The sequence below is a fragment of the Schistocerca serialis genome, chromosome 4, assembly GCF_023864345.2.
Source record: "Schistocerca serialis cubense isolate TAMUIC-IGC-003099 chromosome 4, iqSchSeri2.2, whole genome shotgun sequence".
NCBI classification, from domain to species: domain Eukaryota; kingdom Metazoa; phylum Arthropoda; class Insecta; order Orthoptera; family Acrididae; genus Schistocerca; species Schistocerca serialis.
The window spans coordinates 42,898,128-42,921,009 of record NC_064641.1 but is presented as its reverse complement, the minus strand read 5'-3'; the positions used below and the strand labels follow the sequence as shown (position 1 = coordinate 42,921,009).

General features: G+C 39.3%; 1 protein-coding gene across 1 annotated transcript in view; it reads right to left on the bottom strand.

Moving 5' to 3' along the window:
- Positions 1-22,882, bottom strand: part of LOC126474113 (nucleolar protein 11) — a 78,125-nt gene that overhangs the window by 19,800 nt on the left and 35,443 nt on the right. Inside the window, exons 4-7 of the mRNA XM_050101539.1 lie at positions 19,039-19,183; positions 18,783-18,950; positions 6,788-7,145; positions 1,511-1,704 (exon numbers count right to left, since the gene is read on the bottom strand). Of these exons, the coding sequence (XP_049957496.1) occupies positions 1,511-1,704; positions 6,788-7,145; positions 18,783-18,950; positions 19,039-19,183 (865 nt within the window). The remainder of the gene's footprint in view (positions 1-1,510; positions 1,705-6,787; positions 7,146-18,782; positions 18,951-19,038; positions 19,184-22,882) is intronic.

Genomic DNA, 22,882 nt, shown 5'->3' with positions numbered 1-22,882 from the left:
TGCTGCACACCCTACACCCAACAGGAGGAAAACATGGCTTCAAACCTCATTCGTTGAGGACTACCAATATAGGACACACTGTAAGAAGTAACAGACAACAGCAGATTCTTACTCATTCCATCACAAGGTTAATTTAAGGGGTGGCCAGATGCCCTTCCTGCCGCCACCCCATACCCCCGGGACGGAATTAGTGCACCCCAACTGTCTGTGTCTAGTGTAATCCATGGAATAGTGCGAAAGTGTTCAGATGTCTGTGAGCTGGGTAACTGAGGCGGGACATGGGGACCAGCCCAGTATTCACCTATGGGATGTGGAAAACTGCCTAAAAACCACATCCAGGCTGGCTGGCACACCGGCCTCCGTCGTTAAGCTGCTGGACGGATTCGATACGGGACTGGTGCGCCTACCCGAGTCCAGGAAGCAGCGCATTAGCGCTCTCGGCTAACCTGGTGGGTACTCATGCCATCATAGTAACCTATTACAATACGTTTCTCTCTCCTTCCATCACAAGAGATTGCTTACATCAATGTTTTTTAAAAATTATGGCCCAATGTCATCCTCATCCTCAGTGAGCAGACACGGCAAAATATAAGTTACTCTGGACACAAAAATACACCAAGAAGGAGGGCACTGTAACCATGGCCAAAATGTTTGTTTCACCAGTAATACATTTTTAAAGTGTAATAAGGTAACATACCCAGAAAACTTTTATGTCAACTGATTCTGACCATGGAAGTCTTCACAATTATAAAAAAAATTATTATTACTATGTGTAAATCGGTAGACAAAATACAAGTCATTGGAACTGGAGGTGCCTTCATTCAACAGAAGAGGAAAACTGTTGTGTGAAATGATAATACTGATGGAATAAGTAAAAAGAAGTAACACAAGTGATCAGGTGAAGAAAGACAAGCAACAGAAGAGGACAAGAGAGAAGTCAATAAGAGATGGCAACAACTGAAAAATAAAAATATATCACGACTGTGATATGTAAAATATTTGATACGATAGTACAGGAATTTTTGTCATGTCACATGCAGGAGTTGGTAAGTCAGCTAATTGGTTTTAATATGTTATGCATTTCCTATAGCAAAATATGTGAATATGCACTGCCATCTTAGATTGCAAATGGGTGTCCTCCAACCTGTAAATACAGTTCTATTATAAAGATCTAGGGATTAGTTTCATGGCTCAAAACTGGATTACAACGGCAGTCTTTTGCATTTATAACATACTTTACTGTCAGGGCTTGACAATGCAGACTGTTAATGGATTAATTAATTAGTCAATGGTGTACACTATCTGGATTTAGCTACCTGTGGATTGGAGCATCTGAGCATTTTCTCCAGTAAAGATTAGAAAATTGCTGCTCTAACAATCAATGTGCATTTCATCTCAACAGGATCACACTTAGACAAGTACTTAATCACTATGAAATATTAATTCATCTTCCAATTTAATTGTGACAACACAAAATTATACTAAATGAATGCATAACTGTGAACTTTACCATTCATTAAAAATGACGTGTCCCCATCAACAGCTGGCACACCAGAATCGAAAACTGTATCATTTGCTGACAGGCAGAACGATAATACTTGCACAAGGCCATCTTCTGGTAAGTCTGTGAGGTGTCTTAAGCACCATTCTAGGCTTTTAACATCTTTCTTCTGTATCAGATTAGGCAGAATTTCACAAAATATTCTGGAAACAAAATCAAACATTATGCTTAAACAACTCTGTTGTCCAGTGTAATGACAATGAGCAGAACATTCTCTTTAACTTCTCATATCATGCAGTAGTATGAAACCAACAGCACTCCAGACATTAAAAATCAGAAATAAATCATAACAGCACAGGCTTTACTGTAAAATAGTACAACTATTAGCTTTTAATCTATTACCCACTAATGAAGAGATTGTTTCAAAATAATGGAAACACTTGTACTTCACAACACTGCATGTTTGTGAAGTAATATCAATGATAACTGCTGTTGTGTGACCAGCATTTGTTGTTGCACATGAAGAAGCAGATGTGCAGCATTGTAGGTAGTATATTACATAGGTGTCCTCGCAGCTGGACAGCCGTGTGATGTACAACGGGAGATCTCTGACTTGTGCAGTAATACTTACAAGGGAAACTTCCCATTGCAACCCCATCAGATTTAGTCTTAAGATGGCCCAGTGGATGGCCTGTCAAAAACTGAGCACAGATCAAGCATGAAAACAGGAAGAAGGTGTACTTAACTGTGGAAAAGGAAGCAAAATTGAAACACTGAACAGTCCAAGCCGAAGATGTGCGACATCTAGTGAATTCGAATAGCCATGGCGTCATGGTTCTGTGGTCGGGCTGTTGGACTGCAAGGCGGGAGACCCGTGTTCAAATCTCACTTGTGCCCCATTTTCTTCTTCTTCTTCTTCTTCTTCTTCTTCTCAAAATCGTGAACTGTCCATCTACTCAGTGATGTGTCTGTTTACTGTATTCAAATTTGTGTCTGCATCGTGGTGTAACATCCATTTGCAACAGCGATGTGCAAGGAAGGGGCCTCCAGACGTATGTAGCTCCTATTTGTTCTGCACAAGTACCGCAAGTTACGACTCCTACGTTCTATTTTGAAAGTTTTGGCTCTTGAATTCCTTTGTAACATAATTCACATCCATATATTTGTTGTTTTTATTTCTGTGAGAGGTCTATGCAGCATCTCATCTGCTCTCACTTTTCATCACATTTCCTTGCAACAGTAGTACATTCTTATGACATGACTATATTCTATAACCAATGCGTAGTACGACAATTACCAAGACTACAGAAGGAGAAGAGAAACAGTAATGACCGACAAAAAGCTCATAATTTTGTGAAAACAAAGGTGCATCAGGAAGATCTGAGCATAGATCTCCCACTTTGCAGTCGAACAACATGACCACACAACCACAACACTATGGTTCTTGGACTTTGATCGATGTTGTACATCTTAAGCTTGGATCATTTACTGTTTCTACTTTGCTTCTTTTCTCACAGTCCAGTACACCTTCTTCCTATTTCATGCTCGATCTGTGTTCCATTTTTGACAGGCTATCCAATGGGCTATTGCACCACTAAACCTGATGGAGGTGCGATGGGGAGTTTCCCTTGTCAGCACTGCCCATATATTAAGAGCAACAATGTAAAATGTAAAGGTACCACAGGTGGCCTGTATCAATACACGGTTACAGTTTGACATAATATTCACATACAGACCATCAGGTATGGGCATATCCTGAGGCAGACAAATATGTGCCGTACAATTGGTAATAGTCCTTTGTAAGGAACCATCCTAGACTTTACATGAAGTGGTTTAGCAATACTCCGAAAAACTACAGCAGTGTAGCTGGACAGGAATTTGAATACTGTTTCCTGCAAATACGAGTTCAGAGCCTTAAGCATGCTATCTTCCAAGTCTCAGTGAATAGAATCATTTAACTTTAACAAGGACTGCCAAAAAGAACTGTAGATTAGATAAGATGAGGGTTTAGTACTCAACTGATGACTAGGTCATTTGGAATGGAGCACAGCCTCAGGCTGCATATATTGGAACAGGAATTCATCCATGACCTCTCCAACGGAACCATCCCTGTATTCAGTTTAAGTGATTTAGGAAAAACACAGAAAACCTAAACCTGAGTGGTCAACAGTGACTGGAATCCTATTCATCCTGAATGCAAACATTGCACACTTCACTCGGTAATGAGATTATGTGAAATCTGTCAGCATCAGCAGTAATGACTTCCTGCAATTGACGTCTGACATATGCCTTAGAAGCTGAACAACTGCAATAAGACAGTGATCTCAAAATTTCTGATTCCCAGTAGAATATGATAACAACATACACGTGACAGTGGAACAGCGCATATAACAATCACTGGAAGAAAAAAAATTTCTCTTTTTTCCTCAAACATCTTTGAACACAGTTGTACCATCCTCAGTGGGTATTCTGTATTTAATCATGTTCCATTTGGACTTACAACGTTTATGAGGTATCTTCATTACTGTCATCCTCAGCTCTTTAGAATTACTGCAGCTTCTCTGCAGCCTTTTCCTTTTTTCCCATGGCTGATGAGTAGTGACTAGTACCTAAATATCTATGCAGTTACTCCCTTCCACATTTGTTTTTCCATTACATATATTTCTCTGTTAACTGAGTTTCTTCAGACGGAAAACATAGTAACATTTTGTACTGCATAGTTTTTTTTGTTTCTTTTTAATTACAAACAATGAGCTTTTTGATAATTTAAAAAATGGCCACTTTCCATTCATAACAGGCACAAAAAAGCTTCTGCAAATGACAGACTGTAACAATAATATCATCATCCCAATAATACCTTATACATTGATTTTACTGAAAGTCAAAAGCAGCCCACTGTTATGAATATTACTTTTTATTTTTTAGACAACTAATGTATACCACTCTAAACTATAAAGTTTTCATTCAATTTTCAATACTATCTCCATTTCACTGCATACATTTTTCCCATTCTTCTCCAAGTCTGTAAATTCCTTTGCAATAGAAGTCATTTCTGGCTAATCAAAGATAGTCATGCACAGCTTTCTTGGAGACCTCCAGTGTCTCACGGCACTGGATATGCTGGTGTTCTTTCACAAAACCAAAAAGATGGTAGTTGGAGACTGCCATGCTATGGCTGCAGGGTGGAGAAGACAAATGCTCGAATTCCTATTTTTCTCCACAGTGACATAAGCAGTGTGTTTCCAAACATTGTGCTGCTGGACAATCTTCTTCCCAAGGTTTCATTGTGGAATACTTAGATGTGTCTGGATGTAAAGACAGCATTTATGGTTTGTCTAAGTCAAACAGCCAGAATGTAATCTTCTGCATCCAGGATGACCTCCCCATAACTTTCCCAGCATATCACACTGTCCCTGCTCTCTTTGCTGATGGTGAATCCTCATGGTGCCATTCTGCACTTTGTCACTTTGTTTCAGGTTCAGAACAATGGAATCAGTTTTCATCACCTGTCTCAATATTCATCCAAAATCATCTCCTACATTTCAAAATCTCCTCAGAACACATTGGGTGAAGGTTTGTATCCGAGATTTTCAGTCTTCAGTCAGTAGAAGTAGGATTCACCTGGTAGAAACTTCTTGATAAACCAAAGTTTCAAATTTTCTTAAATTGCAGTCTCACTCACAGTGACGTAACTGATTAGGTTACGAACTCATCAACTCTTTTACTGTTGTCTACTGTGAAGGCAGTTCAAGGATGACTGCTATAGGTCTCATATAATATGCTTTTGTTCCCGTCTTTGAGATGTTTCACCCAACTCCTAATCCTACTGGCACACAAGAGCATTTCTCCAAAACCACACTGAACTCTGGGATGAATCTGAGCTGCAGATTTTTCTTCTTCAACAGGGAATTCAATGCAGCACATAGTAGAAATGAAACACAGATAAGCTGTTTTGTAAAGATAGCCTGTAGCCAAAAGATAGAAGTTAATACTACGTTACTTTGCCAACACTTAGTGCAAACTTTGTAAATGGCACAACTATAATTAAACATGTTGGGACCTCTACTACACAGTAAATGGTTACTCTTACTCCTTCCATTATTTGGAATATACTACTACTACTACTACTACTAATAATAATAATAATAATAATAATAATAATAATAATAATAATAATATCATGATGTTAAAACACTTATTTACACAATTAAATATCACAATGAAATACAAATATTATATTACAACACTTTTGATTAATGCTTTAAAAAATCAAGCATATTTTATGTTGCTTCAGGATCACAAAAGACTTCTTCCTTAACAATTCCATATGCTATTGTACAATACAAGGACAGTGATATAATGCCACCCAAACCTTTCGCACTACAAACACCAATTCTTACAGCCTTTTCAAGGTCATAGTTTAAAATAATCTCCATCAATGTGAAAACTGTATCACCATCCAAACAGAAACTGCAATGAAACCTATGCACTCAACATGTCACAATTCTGCTGTACAAGTAGCAAATAGAAGTAGTGAAATTCATTAAACAACATTATATGCAATGCTCCGAGAGACCTCACCATAAACATGAAAATGTCATCTTTGTCTGATCTGATTTTCCGATTCTATTTAAGGCCTCCACAGAAGATTTCTCTTATATCAGGAAAATGGACAGATTTGTTTGTTTTAATGAAACTATACTTCTCAGTGTCAGGAGCATAATCCAGCATTTAAGGGCATATAAATGAACTAATGGATCATTTTACATAGGTTCATTTATGTGAGCTGCTTGCAGTAACATTCTTGCAAGTATTGAAAGATGATATAGGAACAAAGCTGTTTTAAGTAACAAAAGCTGAAAGTCACCAAATTTCAAAGGCTGAAAAGTGGGTCATTGTGAATATTCAATATGGCTCTGTTACTTACGTTAAACAAGTTATCGTCATTGCCCCTTTTGATCGACATCATATATTTCTATGCCACAGAAAATAATCATTCTGACATATGATATATTAAACTATTCGCGAAAAATCTCAACAGGTGCACAACAATGTATACTCTAGGAGATTAAGTAATTGGGAAAACATTTTGACTTTTATTCTTGAATCACAAACAGTTCTGCAGTAGAGTACACTGGTGCTAGCTATTCTAATTGGAGACCTTAATTTCCTTCCCATGTTTCACACAAATACAACTGGCAATAAGTAAACAATAAAAATAATCACTGACTATGTATATCATTTCAGATATTATCATAAAAATGCACAGCATCCTGTACAACTTACAGTGCCTGTGGCCAGCCATCTGATGCAACACCTTCCAGCCTTTCACGTATGTGATTCGGTGCCGTGGAGAAGATATTCTGTGCTGAACCCACACTGGAGCCAGTATCACTGGTGGTGCCCCAGTCAGCCACAATAGCTGGCCGCAATCCAGCTTCAGAAAGAAGAGGCCGTGAAGTGCCTAGTAAGGCAGCGAGGCGTTCATCTCCTATGTGAAATGGCACTACCACCAGGCTAAGGCCAACAGGGAGAAGCAGTGCCGACTGCACACGCCACACCTGTGGCCGCGGGCTGAAGAGTTTGAAGTGCAGTCTTGATTTTACCAGTCGGAACTGCAAATTCAGCACCAGCATAAAGGCACCTAATGAAAATAAGAAAAACAAGCACCCAAATTCAGTGCATAGCAATGGTGATGTACATTTGTTCAGTTTTTCCCCCTTAACTGGGCAAACTGAAATACTGTATGTCCCAAAAAATATCCAGTGGTGAAACTTATAATGCTAACAAAAATCTTAAGGTTGTAAAACAGGTAACATCAACCTGGAAAAGTTTGCACTGACCCAACCTCTGCATCTGCATTCTCTTTTACAGCATATTCCTAAACTCAACATTAGTTCTATCAGGCAGTACCAAGCCTTAGTAACCGAAATAAATAACTCATTTATTCAATGAAAGTAACTGAAAAGCACTGCTTTGCGATACCCGAATTTGACTAAAATCTCACTAGAAAAGCATATATACTGGCTCCAGTATCATTAACTGACAACCAATATGTTTTCATAAAATCTGAAACTGTAATCTGAAGGCACAGAAAACGGTATGTTTCTGCGTTGACAAAAAAAACAAACAATTGTTGTTCAAAAAGCTTAAGGGAGCGCACTACATCTACATCTACATCCATACTCCACAAGCCACCTGACGGTGTGTGGCGGAGGGTAACTTGAGTACCTCTATCGGTTCTCCCTTCTATTCCATTCTCGTATTGTTCGTGGAAAGAAGGATTGTCGGTATGCCTCTGTGTGGGCTCTAATCTCTCTGATTTTATCCTCATGGTCTCTTCGCGAGATATACGTAGGAGGGAGCAATATACTGCTTGACTCTTCGGTGAAAGTATGTTCTCGAAACTTTGACAAAAGCCCGTACCGAGCTACTGAGCGTCTCTCCTGCAGAGTCTTCCACTGGAGTTTATCTATCATCTCCGTAACGCTTTCGCGATTACTAAATGATCCTGTAACGAAGCGCGCTGCTCTCCGTTGGATCTTCTCTATATCTTCTATCAACCCTATCTGGTACGGATCCCACACTGCTGAGCAATATTCAAGCAGTGGGCGAACAAGCGTACTGTAACCTACTTCCTTTGTTTTCGGATTGCATTTCCTTAGGATTCTTCCAATGAATCTCAGTCTGGCATCTGCTTTACCGACGATCAACTTTATATGATCATTCCATTTTAAATCACTCCTAATGCGTACTCCTAGATAATTTATGGTATTAACTGCTTCCAGTTGCTGACCTGCTATTTTGTAGCTAAATGATAAAGGATCTATCTTTCTGTGTATTCGCAGCACATTACACTTGTCTACATTGAGATTCAATTGCCATTCCCTGCACCATGCGTCAATTCGCTGCAGATCCTCCTGCATTTCAGTACAATTTTCCATTGTTACAACATCTCGATACACCACAGCATCATCCGCAAAAAGCCTCAGTGAACTTCCGATGTCATCCACAAGGGCATTTATGTATATTGTGAATAGCAACGGTCCTATGACACTCCCCTGCGGCACACCTGAAATCACTCTTACTTCGGAAGACTTCTCTCCATTGAGAATGACATGCTGCGTCCTGTTATCTAGGAACTCCTCAATCCAATCACACAATTGGTCTGATAGTCCATATGCTCTTACTTTGTTCATTAAACGACTGTGGGGAACTGCATCGAACGCCTTGCGGAAGTCAAGAAACACGGCATCTACCTGTGAACCCGTATCTATGGCCCTCTGAGTCTCGTGGATGAATAGCGCGAGCTGGGTTTCACATGACCATCTTTTTCGAAACCCATGCTGATTCCTACAGAGTAGATTTCTAGTCTCCAGAAAAGTCATTATACTCGAACACAATACGTGTTCCAAAATTCTACAACTATCGACGTTAGAGATATAGCTAGAGATATACATCTGCTCGACGTCCCTTCTTGAAAACAGGGATGACCTGTGCCCTTTTCCAATCCTTTGGAACGCTACGCTCTTCTAGAGACCTACGGTACACCACTGCAAGAAGGGGGGCAAGTTCCTTCGTGTACTCTGTGTAAAATTGAACTGGTATCCCATCAGGTCCAGAGGCCTTTCCTCTTTTGAGCGATTTTAATTGTTTCTCTATCCCTCTGTCGTCTATTTCGATATCTACCATTTTGTCATCCATACGACAATCTAGAGAAGGAACTACAGTGCAATCTTCCTCTGTGAAACAACTTTGGAAAAAGACATTTAGTATTTCGGCCTTTAGTCTGTCATCCTCTGTTTCAGTACCATTTTGGTCACAGAGTGTCTGGACATTTTGTTTTGATCCACCTACCGCTTTGACATAAGACCAAAATTTCTTAGGATTTTCTGCCAAGTCAGTACATAGAACTTTACTTTCGAATTCATTGAACGCCTCTCGCATAGCCCTCCTCACACTACATTTCGCTTCGCGTAATTTTTGTTTGTCTGCAAGGCTTTGGCTATGTTTATGTTTGCTGTGAAGTTCCCTTTGCTTCCGCAGCAGTTTTCTAACTCGGTTGTTGTACCACGGTGGCTCTTTTCCATCTCTTACGATCTTGCTTGGCACATACTCATCTAACACATTATGTACGACGGTTTTGAAGTTTGTCCACTGATCCTCAACACTATCTGTACTTGAGACAAAACTTTTGTGTTGAGCCAACAGGTACTCTGAAATCTGCTTTTTGTCACTTTTTCTAAACAGAAAAATCTTCCTACCCTTTTTAATATTCCTATTTACGGCTGAAATCATCGATGCCGTAACCGCTTTATGATCGCTGATTCCCTGTTCTGCGTTAACTTTTTCAAATAGTTCGGGTCTGTTTGTCACCAGAACTGTTTAACTGCTCAAGGTAGTTTTCAGATAAAGCACTTAAAAAAATTTCACTGGATTCTTTGTCCCTGCCACCCGTTATGAACGTCTGAGTCTCCCAGTCTATATCCGGCAAATTAAAATCTCCACCAAGAACTATAACATGGTGGGGAAATCTACTCGAAATATTTTCCAAATTATCCTTCAGGTGCTCAGCCACAACAGCTGCTGAGCCAGGGGGCCTATAGAGACATCCAATTACCATGTCTGAGCCTGTTTTAACCGTGACCTTCACCCAAATCATTTCACATTTCGGATCTCCGTCAATTTCCTTCGATACTATTGCACTTCTTATCGCTATAAACACGCCTCCCCCTTCACTGTACAGCCTGTCTCTGCGGTATACATTCCAATCTGAGTTTAGGATTTCATTACTATTTACATCTGGTTTCAGCCAACTTTCTGTCCCTAGTACTATATGGGCGTTGTGACCATTTATTAATGAGAGCAGTTCTGGGACCTTTCTGTAGACGCTCCTGCAGTTTACTATTAGCACATTAATATTGTGATGTCTTCAACAACTGCCAATATTTTGAGAGGTACGCAGAGAGAGGGGGCAAGAGGAGATGGACAGACAGATGGATGAGAAGGAGACGGACAAATAGAGGGGACGGGTGTGGGAAGTGTATATGCAGATGGAAGATGCAGATGATTGGAAAAGAAACATGGTGAGAGGAGACAGATGGAAGTGGAAGGGATTTGGAGAGGCAGGTGGAAGAGGGACAGGTTGTGAGGAGGTAGGTGGAAGGGGGGACATTGTGAGGAGGCAGTTAGAGAATGCACTGGGTGTGAGGAGGCAGGTGGAAGATGTACTGGGTGTGAGGAGGCAGGTGGAAGATGTACTGGGTGTGAGGACCCAGGTGGAAGAGGGATTGTGTGTGAGGAAGCGGTTGGAAGAGGGAAAGGGGTGTAGCAGGAGGAAAGAAGATTGGGGAGAGATTTAAATTTATCCAGATTATTCTGCTGAAACTATTTCAACAAGCTCTGATATAAACATGATATTATTTGAAGACAAAAAGTGTGGAAGTAAGACATCCCTACTCCACCTATGGATAGGGTGAGAAGGGAGGGATACATAAATATCTTCTACTACATGAATGAGCACTTCAGCGATTTTTTGTCAGTGTGTTTCCTCATGGTTAAATGCCAAATATACGTTTAACATCCTGTGTGGAATCGTATGGTGTACTTATGTGTGCATATATGTGGTGGTGGTGTGTGTGTGTGTGTGTGTGTGTGTGTGTGTGTGTGTGTGTGTGTGTGTGCGTGTGTGTGTGTGTGTAATACAGGCTGCAGGGCGCTATGAATAATCTTGATGTTCCGTAATCAACCTCATGGAGAAAGCTTTCAGAGAGAAGCATGTCATGTGCTGACTTGGGCACGTTTGCCCAAGAGATTACAGCAGCAGAGAGGGCTGCTTTGTATTCACTCCACATGTATCCTGATATTGTTAGTTTATTCAAGGACAAGGGCTATGCTACATTTGTGTAGGACAAGCAGGATTAGGTAGGTAGGTAGTTAGTGTTTAACGTCCCGTCGACAACGAGGTCATTGGAGACGGAGCGCAAGCTCGGGTTAGGGAAGGATTGGGAAGGAAATCGGCCGTGCCCTTTCAAAGGAACCATCCCGGCATTTGCCTGAAACGATTTAGGGAAATCACGGAAAACCTAAATCAGGATGGTTGGAGACGGGATTGAACCGTCGTCCTCCCGAATGAAGCAGGATTACATACAAAAGATGCAGTGTTTACTATCCAATCCAGCATATTGTAAACTCAGAGCGGATCCAACAAAGGGCTGAGAGGAAGACTAATAACATCCTGAATAAACATTCCATGTTGAAAGAGATTATCCCCCGCAGTTGGTGCTCCAAAATAATGTGTAGCAAAACGCATTGCTATTCTGTTGAACACACTTGTAGGCCAGTGTGTATATCACATTAAGAATGCAGCGGCTTTCTTATGTCAATTAGAGGGACTGTGTTTGAAAGAGTCTGATATTTCAGTGAGTTTCGATGGAGTCTCCCCACTCACATTCCTCTCTCTCATTCATTAAGTGAGGTTAGGTTCAGTGTTGAATTAACTAACTTAGTTCAACATATGTTGACTTCCTTTTCTTTTTATCCAATGACCTGTTCTATAAACAGACAGATGGAGTTGTGATGGAGAGCCCTTCGTCACCTATTATTACTGAGCTGTTTATGTGAGATTTCGAGGAACGTGCCTTGGAGTCAGTGGCTTTGAAACCTGTTGCTTTTTTAGCTATGTAGATGATACTTTTGTTGTTTGGGCTCACGGAAGTGAGAATTTAAACAACTTTTGAGAACATCTTAATTCAGTCCACCTAAATATTCACTTCCTTGATGGAAGTGGAAAAGGATGGCTACCTTCCACTCCTTGATGAAAAGGTTGATGGTACATTGGGACGTGCTGTTTACAGGAAGCAACTCTCACTGATTTGGACGTTTAGGCTGATAATTGTCAGCAGTTGGCTCAGCATGGAGGTGTACTTCATACCTTAAAACACAGGGCCCATGCCATCTCAGACCCTGAAAGTTTCTCAGCTGAGTTGGCCCACTTCGAAATCACCTTTCACCTGAAAGGTTACAGTGAAAGCCACAGATCAGCTGAATGTTGTGCTGTGGACCAAACACAAATCGAGTGAGTGATGAAAAAAATAATGAGGCCACAGCCTCACGTACGTTTCATTTCCAACAGGAGTGGTTGTATTCGTAGAAAATTGATGTGAAGTGTATTTTTCAAACACTATCTAAGATAAGGGTCCCCTTTAGGGTCTGTAAAGGGTGATGTTGGTTTGAATACGGCAGGTGTCTACTGAATCCCTTGAAGTTGTAACATATCATACACTGGTTAGACCATCAGGACTGTGGAGGACTGCTGGTGAGCCTAAGCATCACACACGCTTACAACAATGAAGCAAATCTGCTATTGCAGAATATTGCCTTGGCACCAGCCATCCTAAGTAATATAACAAGACGGACAATCCGGCATGTACTTCCAGCTGTTGTGACACCAGTTTATGCAGACTTTTGCTTGAATCCTGGTCGAATTCTCCCCCCCCCCCCCCCCTCCGCCCTCCAATCAAACAACAGAGGGACAGAATTAATGCTACTTTATCACCTGTTACAATTAAAATTCACTATCAATGATTTTCAACATTTGTCATCTAAAGTTGTGTGGCGACCCTTTTAATGGTGCCTATGTTGTCTTTCTGCATGTGTCCTGCTTATCGAAGATTTAAATTTTCTTGCATAACACTCTCTCACTGCATTTGTGCCTTAAAAATGGCGGGGTGTACACCTGTAAAAATATCAGCGATCGTCAAAGACTTCACCCACCTGTATTCACAAAAGTTATTTGAATATTTTATATGTGGGAGAAACTGAAGTTTCACAATATGATTATTTGCAAACTAGTGTGTTCATAATTTCTCATTAAAGTTTGAAGTGATTGCATTGGTACTATAATAAAATGACAGAATCTTCATGAACAAATTTTCAAGTGCTGTGGCACATCAGTCTTATATGGGAGTTCTCTCCCCACTCCAATGGTATAGCAGCAGCTAACATGCTACAGCACACTGTAAATAACACTCTAAAATTATCCCATTTCTCTTCAAATTAAGCCACAAATCAAACTAAAATTACACCATTTCTCTTCGAGGGCAAGCCACGAATCACACTAAAGGTATGCCATTTCTCCTCAAATACATGCTGGTATGCAAATAAAATGGACAAAAACATGTTTTGTAGTGCTCTCTCCAATATGACTAGAAACCAGTATGCTATGGTCAAGTGCTGAAATGATCATGAGCCACACTACGATGAACTCAGAGAAGGAATCCAGCTGTCTGTTTTCCACTGGGCATGCTCTGATATGGTGTCGTCCCTTCCAGTCCTACGACTACTAAGTTGCTCACAGCACAAGAGTGGTATTTCTCTTTGAAATTCCATGTAACACATTGTGAAAGCATAGAAATATCAAGCTGTCAAACCAACAAGACAACATTTGTGGACAAGAGCAAATAGAAAAAAACATATTTAAAAATGCTGAAATTTTAATATGTAAAGCATAGTTTTCTATTGCAGAATCACAAAAATCACTTGACAGTGGGCTAGAAGGCTGAAACTATTCATGAACAAACAAAATTAATACAGCAAAAGTGAGAAATGCCACCACCTTTTAGTATGAAAGTGTTTTCTGTAGGTTATCTACTATAGAGGCACTTTTGCAGTAGATCTTTGGAGGAGAAAGTGAGATTTAAGGAGACAGATAGGTTTTTTTCTGGATCTAAAGCTAAAAAAAGGAGGAAATGGGATGAGACTCACTGACCTGGCTCAAGCTATGTGACTAGAAGCGGGTAGATTACCCTTTCAAGTTCGTAGAATGTACACTTGAGTGATCCACAGGAACAGGTAAAAAGCTCTCTAAGGATCTACATATATAGCACAAGGGATATTTGAGCAGCATATCTCATAATGGTGTGGCAACTAAGCATTTAAGACAACAGACTCACAATTTTGTGGCCCGAATTATATTCACAATGGTTTATTTCTTTTTTCTATTTCTCGAAGTGTTACACAATTATAAAATTAAATATATTTAAAAGTTCAATTGATATACGTATTATTAATAAACTGAATTTAGTTACAATTACTACCCTTGCAAATTAAAAGCCTATAGACAACCACATATGTAAAATCAGTAAGTGGGTCAAAATCATCTATTCATTCTCTCAGTGACCACACAAGAGAGAGAAGGCCAACATACTGAATTCGGTCTTCCAAAGTTGTTTCACCGTGGAAGATCGTAACACTGTCCCTCCTTCCAATCGTCGTACGAACATCGAAATAGCAGATACTGAGATAACCAATCGCAGAATTGAAAAGCAGCTACAATCGCTTACTAGTGGAAAGGCTAGAGGACCAGATGAAATACCTATAAGATTCTGTAAAGATTATGCAAAAGAACTTGTTCCCCTTCTAGCAGTAATTTATCGTAGATCATTTGAGCAACGAAAGGTATCTAATGAATGGAAAAAAGCACAGGTCATTCCCGTTTTTAAGAAATGTCATAAGACAGATCCACACAATAACAGACCTATATCGTTGACATCAATCTGTTGTAGAATTATGGAACATGTTTCACGCTCAAGAATTATGGCATTTTTGGATACTGAACATCTTCTCTATAAAAGTAAACATGAATTCTGCAAACAGAGATCCTGCAAAACTCAGCTCGCTTTGTTCCTCTACGAGATCCACAGCACAGTGGACAACAGCGCTCAGGTTGATGCCACGTTCCTTGATTTCAGTAAGGCATTTGACACCATCCCGCATTGCCCTTTAATGAAAAAAATACGAGCTTACAGAGTACCCGAGCAGACCTGCGATTGGATTCAAGACTTTCTTGCAGATAGAATGCAGCAAATCACTCTTAATGTAACTAAATCAACAGATGTAAAGGTAATATCCAGAGTACCACAGGGAAGTGTGTTTACAATACATACAAATGATCTAGTAGAAAGCATCAGATGCTCTTTAAGGCTATTCACAGATGACGCAGTTGTCTATACCAAAGTAGCAACGCCAGAAGATAGTGAGAATTTGCAGAAGACCTGCAGAGGATTGATGAATAGTGCAGACTCTGGCAACTGGCATTGAACATAAATAAATGTAACATACTGCGCATAAATAGGAAAATAAATCCACTACTGTACAGCTACACTACTGATGATAAACAACCGGAGACAGCGTCTGCTGTAAAATATATAGGCATAACTATCCAGAGCGACCTTAAGTGGAATGACCCTATAAAACAGGTAGTGGGAAAAGCAGACACCAGACTCAGATTCATTGGAAGAATCTTAAGGAAATGGAACTCGTCCATGAAAGAAGTGGCTTATAAGGCGCTTGTTTGCCCAATTCTTCAGTATTGTTCACCTATCTGGGATCCCTCTCACGTAGGACTGATAGAGGAGATAGAGAAGATCCAGCAAAGAGCGGCACATTTCGTCACGGGATTGTTTACCTGGCGAGAGAGCATTACAGAGATGCTACACAAACTCCACTGGCAGACATTACAAGAGAGGCATTGGGAATCATGGAGAGCTTTACTATTGAAATTTCAGGACAGCACTTTTCAGGAGCAGTTGGACAACATATTACTTCCCTCCACATACATCTCGCATATTGACAACGAGGAGAAAATTCAAGAAATTAGAGCCAATATAGAGCTTTACCGACAATCATTCTTCTCACTCACTATTTGCGAGTGGAACAGGGTTGGAGGGATCAGATAGTGGCACCGAAAGCACCCTCTGCCACACACCATTAGGTGGCTTGTGGAGTATGATGTAGATGTAGATGTAGTAGCACATCGGTAAAATTTTGCACAAGCCACCACTGTGTTGGTGTCATCAGAATTTATGAAGCATGTAACCCATGTAAATGATTGTCATTTTTATACTCTTAATTACCATAATTCATAATTACCCTAACAGAAATACATGCAACAATAAACATATTTACCCTGTTTCTCAGTTACAAACAACTATTATTACACTGGGGTGCACTGTGAGTACATATTCTGAAATTCCTCATCACGATCTGGAATATGGTATGCTGTAAGTTATCACAATTCATCGTGGTCAAAAGTTATTAACTTTCAAAGTTTTCAGTCATTTGCTAACTGCTCCATCTTGCAAAAAGTGCACATGCAAATAAGTTTGTGCATGTCAAAATTTTCTGCACCCACATTGTTTGATAAAATGCCCCAACAAGCACTACATCTCTAATACTTGCTGTACAAACAGCATACATCAAAAGTATAAAGGGCATTTTGCCCGCACCTCTCTCTGTGGTTACCCAGTTCAAAAACTCTTCTTGCTAACAATGTGCAGGAAGGGTCAAAGCATGTGCTGTCTGCTAGACCAGCTTTGGAACCACATTACCTGAGCATTTGCTGTCTAAACAATCTATAGGAGTCATATGCCCATGATACTCAGCACTACTGCCCTAATCTATTATGCAAACAGTAGCACATTACATGCTGTATTCATTCGAGGAGATAAATGTAAAAGTATGTGTATGCATATGGAAAGAAACTAAGTGGGTACTATAAAATTTGACAGGGTCATTCTCAAATTTCAGGAGCTTACAAAGTTGCAATATTAATTTTCCATTACCAATAAGTCAATACCAATAAGTCAAACCAGTTCATATCCATTGGAGATGACAGCACAATATAAAAATAAAAGTAGAACAACATGATACATAATGACATACATGTCAGACATGCCAGCCTAAATACGGGACTACAGGAAGGGCAATTTTATTTTGCTGTTACAGTAAACATCAGAAAGATTCTAAAGCCCAGGTTTGGTGTGAGTTTTGTAGTTTATTCAAGGAAAACTCTCAGTTCTTGTCTGTCAACTTATACTGAAATGATTAATGACATGCAAGTATCTTTTTAAAAATTTATCTTTCTGTTTTAAGTGTACTCATTAGGCTTACAGCTCTTTTCGTGTCCTGTCCTTTCTCCTTCAAGAATTAATAATCATAAAAATGATCTATGATCCAAAGCATTCCCAACAGTTATTTCTGCTGCCTCTCCTTTGTACTTTTGAAGAGTGCCTGATTAGTAACTCGGATGAAAGTATAAAGCAACTAACCTTACAGTAACACCAAAAATGACTTGGATGAAATTGAACTCGGAAATCTGCATCATATAAATGTTAATGCCAGATTATATCACTGTCAAATAGGACCCTCTTTGCATGGTGAAATTTCATGTACCAAGCCAATTTCAGCTGCAACTGTCAGTTCACAACCTAGTGGCATTACAAAACAACACTCTTATTTTGCACAAATACGAGTTTTAAAAAAGTAAATAATAAAGAATTTGTTATTAACACAAAATGTGTGTAAAGCTCCAGCAATGTCTCTTCAATTTAGTTTCAGACTAATTTTTGCAATTATTGGACCCAAGTATGGAAGGTTTACAAGGGAACACACTTCGTTACAAAATAGACCTGACCGTGTGCTTAATGCAAATACTTCACTCTTATATGTTTCAAATATTTAAGTTTTCAGATAAAGAATGGGAAATGTCACACAGAAGTAATAACAGCACAAGTCAAATAACTTTGTTTATAGTCCCTTTAGCACGTAACACATTTCCCTAACAATGGCAAAAAGCATCCAGTCTCAAGCAAAATTATGCTTGTTTCACATTCACAATGAAGTAACCATTGCTACAGTGTGTTTCAACTCTAAAAACAAGTAGTCATTAACCATAACAGCCTTTTTATTTTATGTTTTGATATCAATGTGTTTCTCCATCAAAATTACTGATTAATAAACACAACACTGTTTCAACCATAAATCTCGTAACTAATCCTATGTGCCTTTCTGTGAAATAGCTCAATTACTCAAACACTTTTCTTCTACAGACTGATGTAACACATTCAACTATTAATAACAATTTCTACCAAAATTCTTCATACTGATTGACCTGCAACATGGCCGCATGCGATACCAAGACAGCATGCGACCACTTACACTGGGGCACAGAACTCCAAGACAATGCACCATCAATGAAAAGGCACACTAAGCTCCGAAAGTTCCAGACGGCAGCAATAGGTACAAAGTATATTATTGACATATTACAACATTAAAGATAGAAGTACTCATAACAAATGTCAAGTAAATATGTGACTATGTCGCTCTTAACACGCTGAAGCTCGAATTTTTTTTTTTTTTTTTTTTTTTTTTTTTTTTTTTTTTTTTTTTTTTTTTTTTTTTTTGTAATGTTAAGTTAAGAAATTATCGGCTAAACACAAACCTTCTTCACTAGGATCTGCACCATACAACATTAAATATGTTCTACTCAGTGCCTTCAGCACAACTGGATTCTTGGTGTTGACACATGAGACTGCTTGCACAAAATTTCCGGGAGACTTTATGTCTGAGGTATGGAAGATGTTCAGTGAGAATAGTTTGCCATCACTCCCTGAAAACCCAAATGTTCATTTGTTCAAGCCTTTCAATAAAAACAGTGGAACTGGTATTTATATCTTAAAACATGTCCAAATACTCACATAAAGTGAAAATGTGGCAGGAAGATGAATCCTGGACAACTGTAAAGCCTTTTAAGGTTATGTCAGGTTCATCCCTATTTAAGTTTACTTTTTGTATTTCATTCCTGGATCCAACAACAGGTATCACATACAAAAATACACCATTCTGCAACAAGAATAAGCACTAAGGGAACAAACTCTTCTGCTACGGCACTGTTGTACAAAACATTCTCGGACTTCTTGCTGTGGCAATTCAGGGTAAATACAGTCTACTACCCTGAATTAATGTGGCCAGAAGTCCAAGGATCTTTTATACAAGAATAAGTACTAGCACAGTTTAATTGTGTTCGTATATGTTACTCTTGTTATTTCAGAGATACAGATGTACAATAGAACTAAAATGCATAAGAACTGTCTAGATCGCCTTGTGCTTTGTACCACAGACAATATGACAAACAATTTATTATGATATGGAACGAGTCAGTATGTAACAAATCTGATATATCAGACACATCTTCCAAGTGCATGTGTGACAACTAAAAGGACATTTATAGTTATACTTACCAGTTTTCATCATATGATAGTGATAAATTAACTTCCCCCCCCCCCCTCTCTCTCTCTCTCTCTCTCTCTCTCTCTCTCTCTCTCTCTCTCTCTCTCTCTCTCTCTCACTCTCTCTCTCTCCCCCCCCCCCCCCTACTCTTTGCACAATACTGAAGCTGATCATTGGTTAACATGTGTAATTTTTCCTTACAGTAGCATACTTGTGAAAGTTCCAGTTACTTCTAGACAATCAATGATTGTTGACAGCAACAGAATAAATGTACTGTGAAGATGATGTCGGCATATGCAGCTACATAAAGAATTCCACAATGGACACCATGCATTACAAACTATACTGATGTGACAAAGTCATGGGATAGCAATATGCACATATACAGATGTTCGTAATATCACATACAGAAGGGTATAAAAGGGCAATGCATTGGCAGAGCTATCACTGTACTCAAGACTCAGGTCATTCATGTGAAAAGGTTTCCGATGTGATTATGGCTGCATGAGGGAATTAACAGACATTGAACACAGAACGGTAGTTGGAGATAGACACATAAACATTCCATTTAGGAAATTGTTGGGGAATTCAATATCCGAGATACACAGTTGTGACGGTTCACCTTCTTTATTTCTTCGTTTGTTGTCCCCAGTGTCGACACACTGCGTTGTGATACCGGCTGAAAAATGGGGTGTGGTAGTACAACACTGACTACTTTAAATAATGTAGCCGACAGGTACATAGTTGCATTTCACAGCAGTTTACTTTCACTGTTCACAACCTACCCCCCCCCCCCCCCCCCCAAATAATACACAGTTATATATGCCCAGTGCACTATGGTTTTAACTTTCCATAAGCCTCATTAATAGTTTGCTGGCAAACCTCCACATACTGCTACAGTAGTTTACTATTGAACATCTACGAGCAGTAAAAACCTAACCACAAAGTTCACAGTTCTTGAAGAATAGAAAGGTACATATGGAGCAGACACTGTCATTGTTTTAACACAAGGCCTAATTGTGTTACACTTATTTCACAGATGCATTGTTGTTGATTCAACCAATACAGGTTCCTCGTCTGATACAGGGCCGTTAACTGACTGTCTCTGGACCAAAAATCGTGCTCTTATATACCCTCACAATAATAGGTGCTGAAACTACACATTGCTCGAAATTAAACTCACAGAATTTACAATTAAAACTTAAGTCATTTGATTAACTGAATAGATCAGAAAATTGCTTTTTTTTAACAGTTTTTTCTACAACATGAGTTAGGCTGAATTATTGTTTAAATGACGCAATTAACATATATCGTTACACAAATAATACCTTTGACAAACTGTCAATTACTTTGGAATTAATTAAGGGCTGGCTTTGCTAACATATTTTCGAATAGAGCCAAATAGAACCTTAAAGAGTAGCATTAGTTGTTCCTCCAAATGTTTATAATTAGTACAGAATTTATATTTGTTTATGCATCAACAACAGAATTTAAGATAGGAAAGAATTACTGATTTCGTCCTTTAATGAAAGTATAAAGTAGGAATAGTCAAAATAAATTAGGAAATCAATTACATACATAAAACTAAGCACAAAATTAGATCTTGTATTACATTCTTGAAAACTGAGGGCCAATCCTCCTCTTTTATGAAAATGCAGATTATACTCACGTATGTTAATGGCAATCAGTCAAAATTGATAAAAACGAATTTAAGGAGGCAGATGGCAAAACAAGAGGGTAAGTAAACATATACCTACTTGCTTTGTCACACAGTGTCAAGTGTCCCCAGAAAACCACATCTGATGCATTATCTTTCACCAAGGGCAATACTCTCCTTCAAATTCTGAAGGTGGCAGGGGTAAAATACAGGGAGCGAAAAGCTATTTACATACAATTTGTACAGAAATCAGATGGCAGTTATAAGAGTCGAGGGACATGAAAGGGAAGAAGTGGTTGGGAAGGGAGGGAGACACAGTTGTAGCCTCTCCCCAATGTTATTCAATCTGTATATTGAGCAAGCAGTGAAGGAAACAAAAGAAAAATTCAGAGCAGGTATTAAAAGCCATGGAGAAGAAATAAAAACTTTGAGGTTCGCCGATGACATCGTAATTCTGTCAGAGACAGCAAAGGACTTGGAAGAACAGTTGAATGGAATGGATAGTGTCTTGAAAGGAGGATGTAAGATGAACATCAACAAAAGCAAAACGAGGATAATGGAATGTGGTCGAATTAAGTCAGGTGATGCTGAGGGAATTAGATTAGGAAATGAGACACTTAAAGTAGTAAAGGAGTTTTGCTATTTGGGGAGCAAAATAACTGATGATGGTCGAAGTAGAGAGGATATAAAATGTAGACTGGCAATGGCAAGGAAAGCATTTCTGAAGAAGAGAAATTTGTTAACATCGAATATAGATGTAAGTGTCAGGAAGTCATTTCTGAAAGTATTTGTATGGAGTGTAGCCATGTATGGAAGTGAAACATGGACGATAAATAGTTTGGACAAGAAGAGAATAGAAGCTTTTGAAATGTGGTGCTACAGAAGAATGATGAAGAATATATGGGTAGATCACATAACTAATGAGGAAGTATTGAATAGGATTAGGGAGAAGAGAAGTTTGTGGCACAACTTGACTAGAAGAAGGAATAGGTTGGTAGGACATGTTCTGAGGCATCAAGGGATCACCAATTTAGTACTGGAGGGCAGTGTGGAGGGTAAAAATTGTAGAAGGAGACCAAGAGATGAATACACTAAGCAGATTCAGAAGGATGTAGGTTGCAGTAGGTACTGGGAGATAAAGAAACTTGCACAGGATAGAGTAGCATGGAGAGCTGCATCAAACCAGTCTCAGGACCGAAGACGACAACAACAACAACAACAACAACAACAACAATGCAATGGCTGATGGCCTCCACTTAATGATTGAAAGCAGAGGCATTCAGAGAGAGTTGACAGTGCTAACAGACAAGCAGCACAGTGTGAAATAAAAGTAGAAATCAATGTGGGAGTTATGATGAACAAATCCATTAGGACAGTATGGCAAAATTTGGCATTAATGAGCTATGGCAGCAGATGAGCGAGATGAGTGCCATTGCTAACAGCATGACATCGCCTGCAGTGCTTCTCTTGGGCTCTTGACCATATCGGCTGGACCCTAGAATGGAATGGTCAGATGAGTCCTGATTTCAGTTGGCAAGAGCTGAAGGTAGGGTTCGAGTATGGCTGCAGACCACACAAAGCCACTGACCCAACTTGTCAACAAGGCACTCTGCAAGTAGAGGGTGGGCAACAATGATGTGGGCTGTGTTTACATG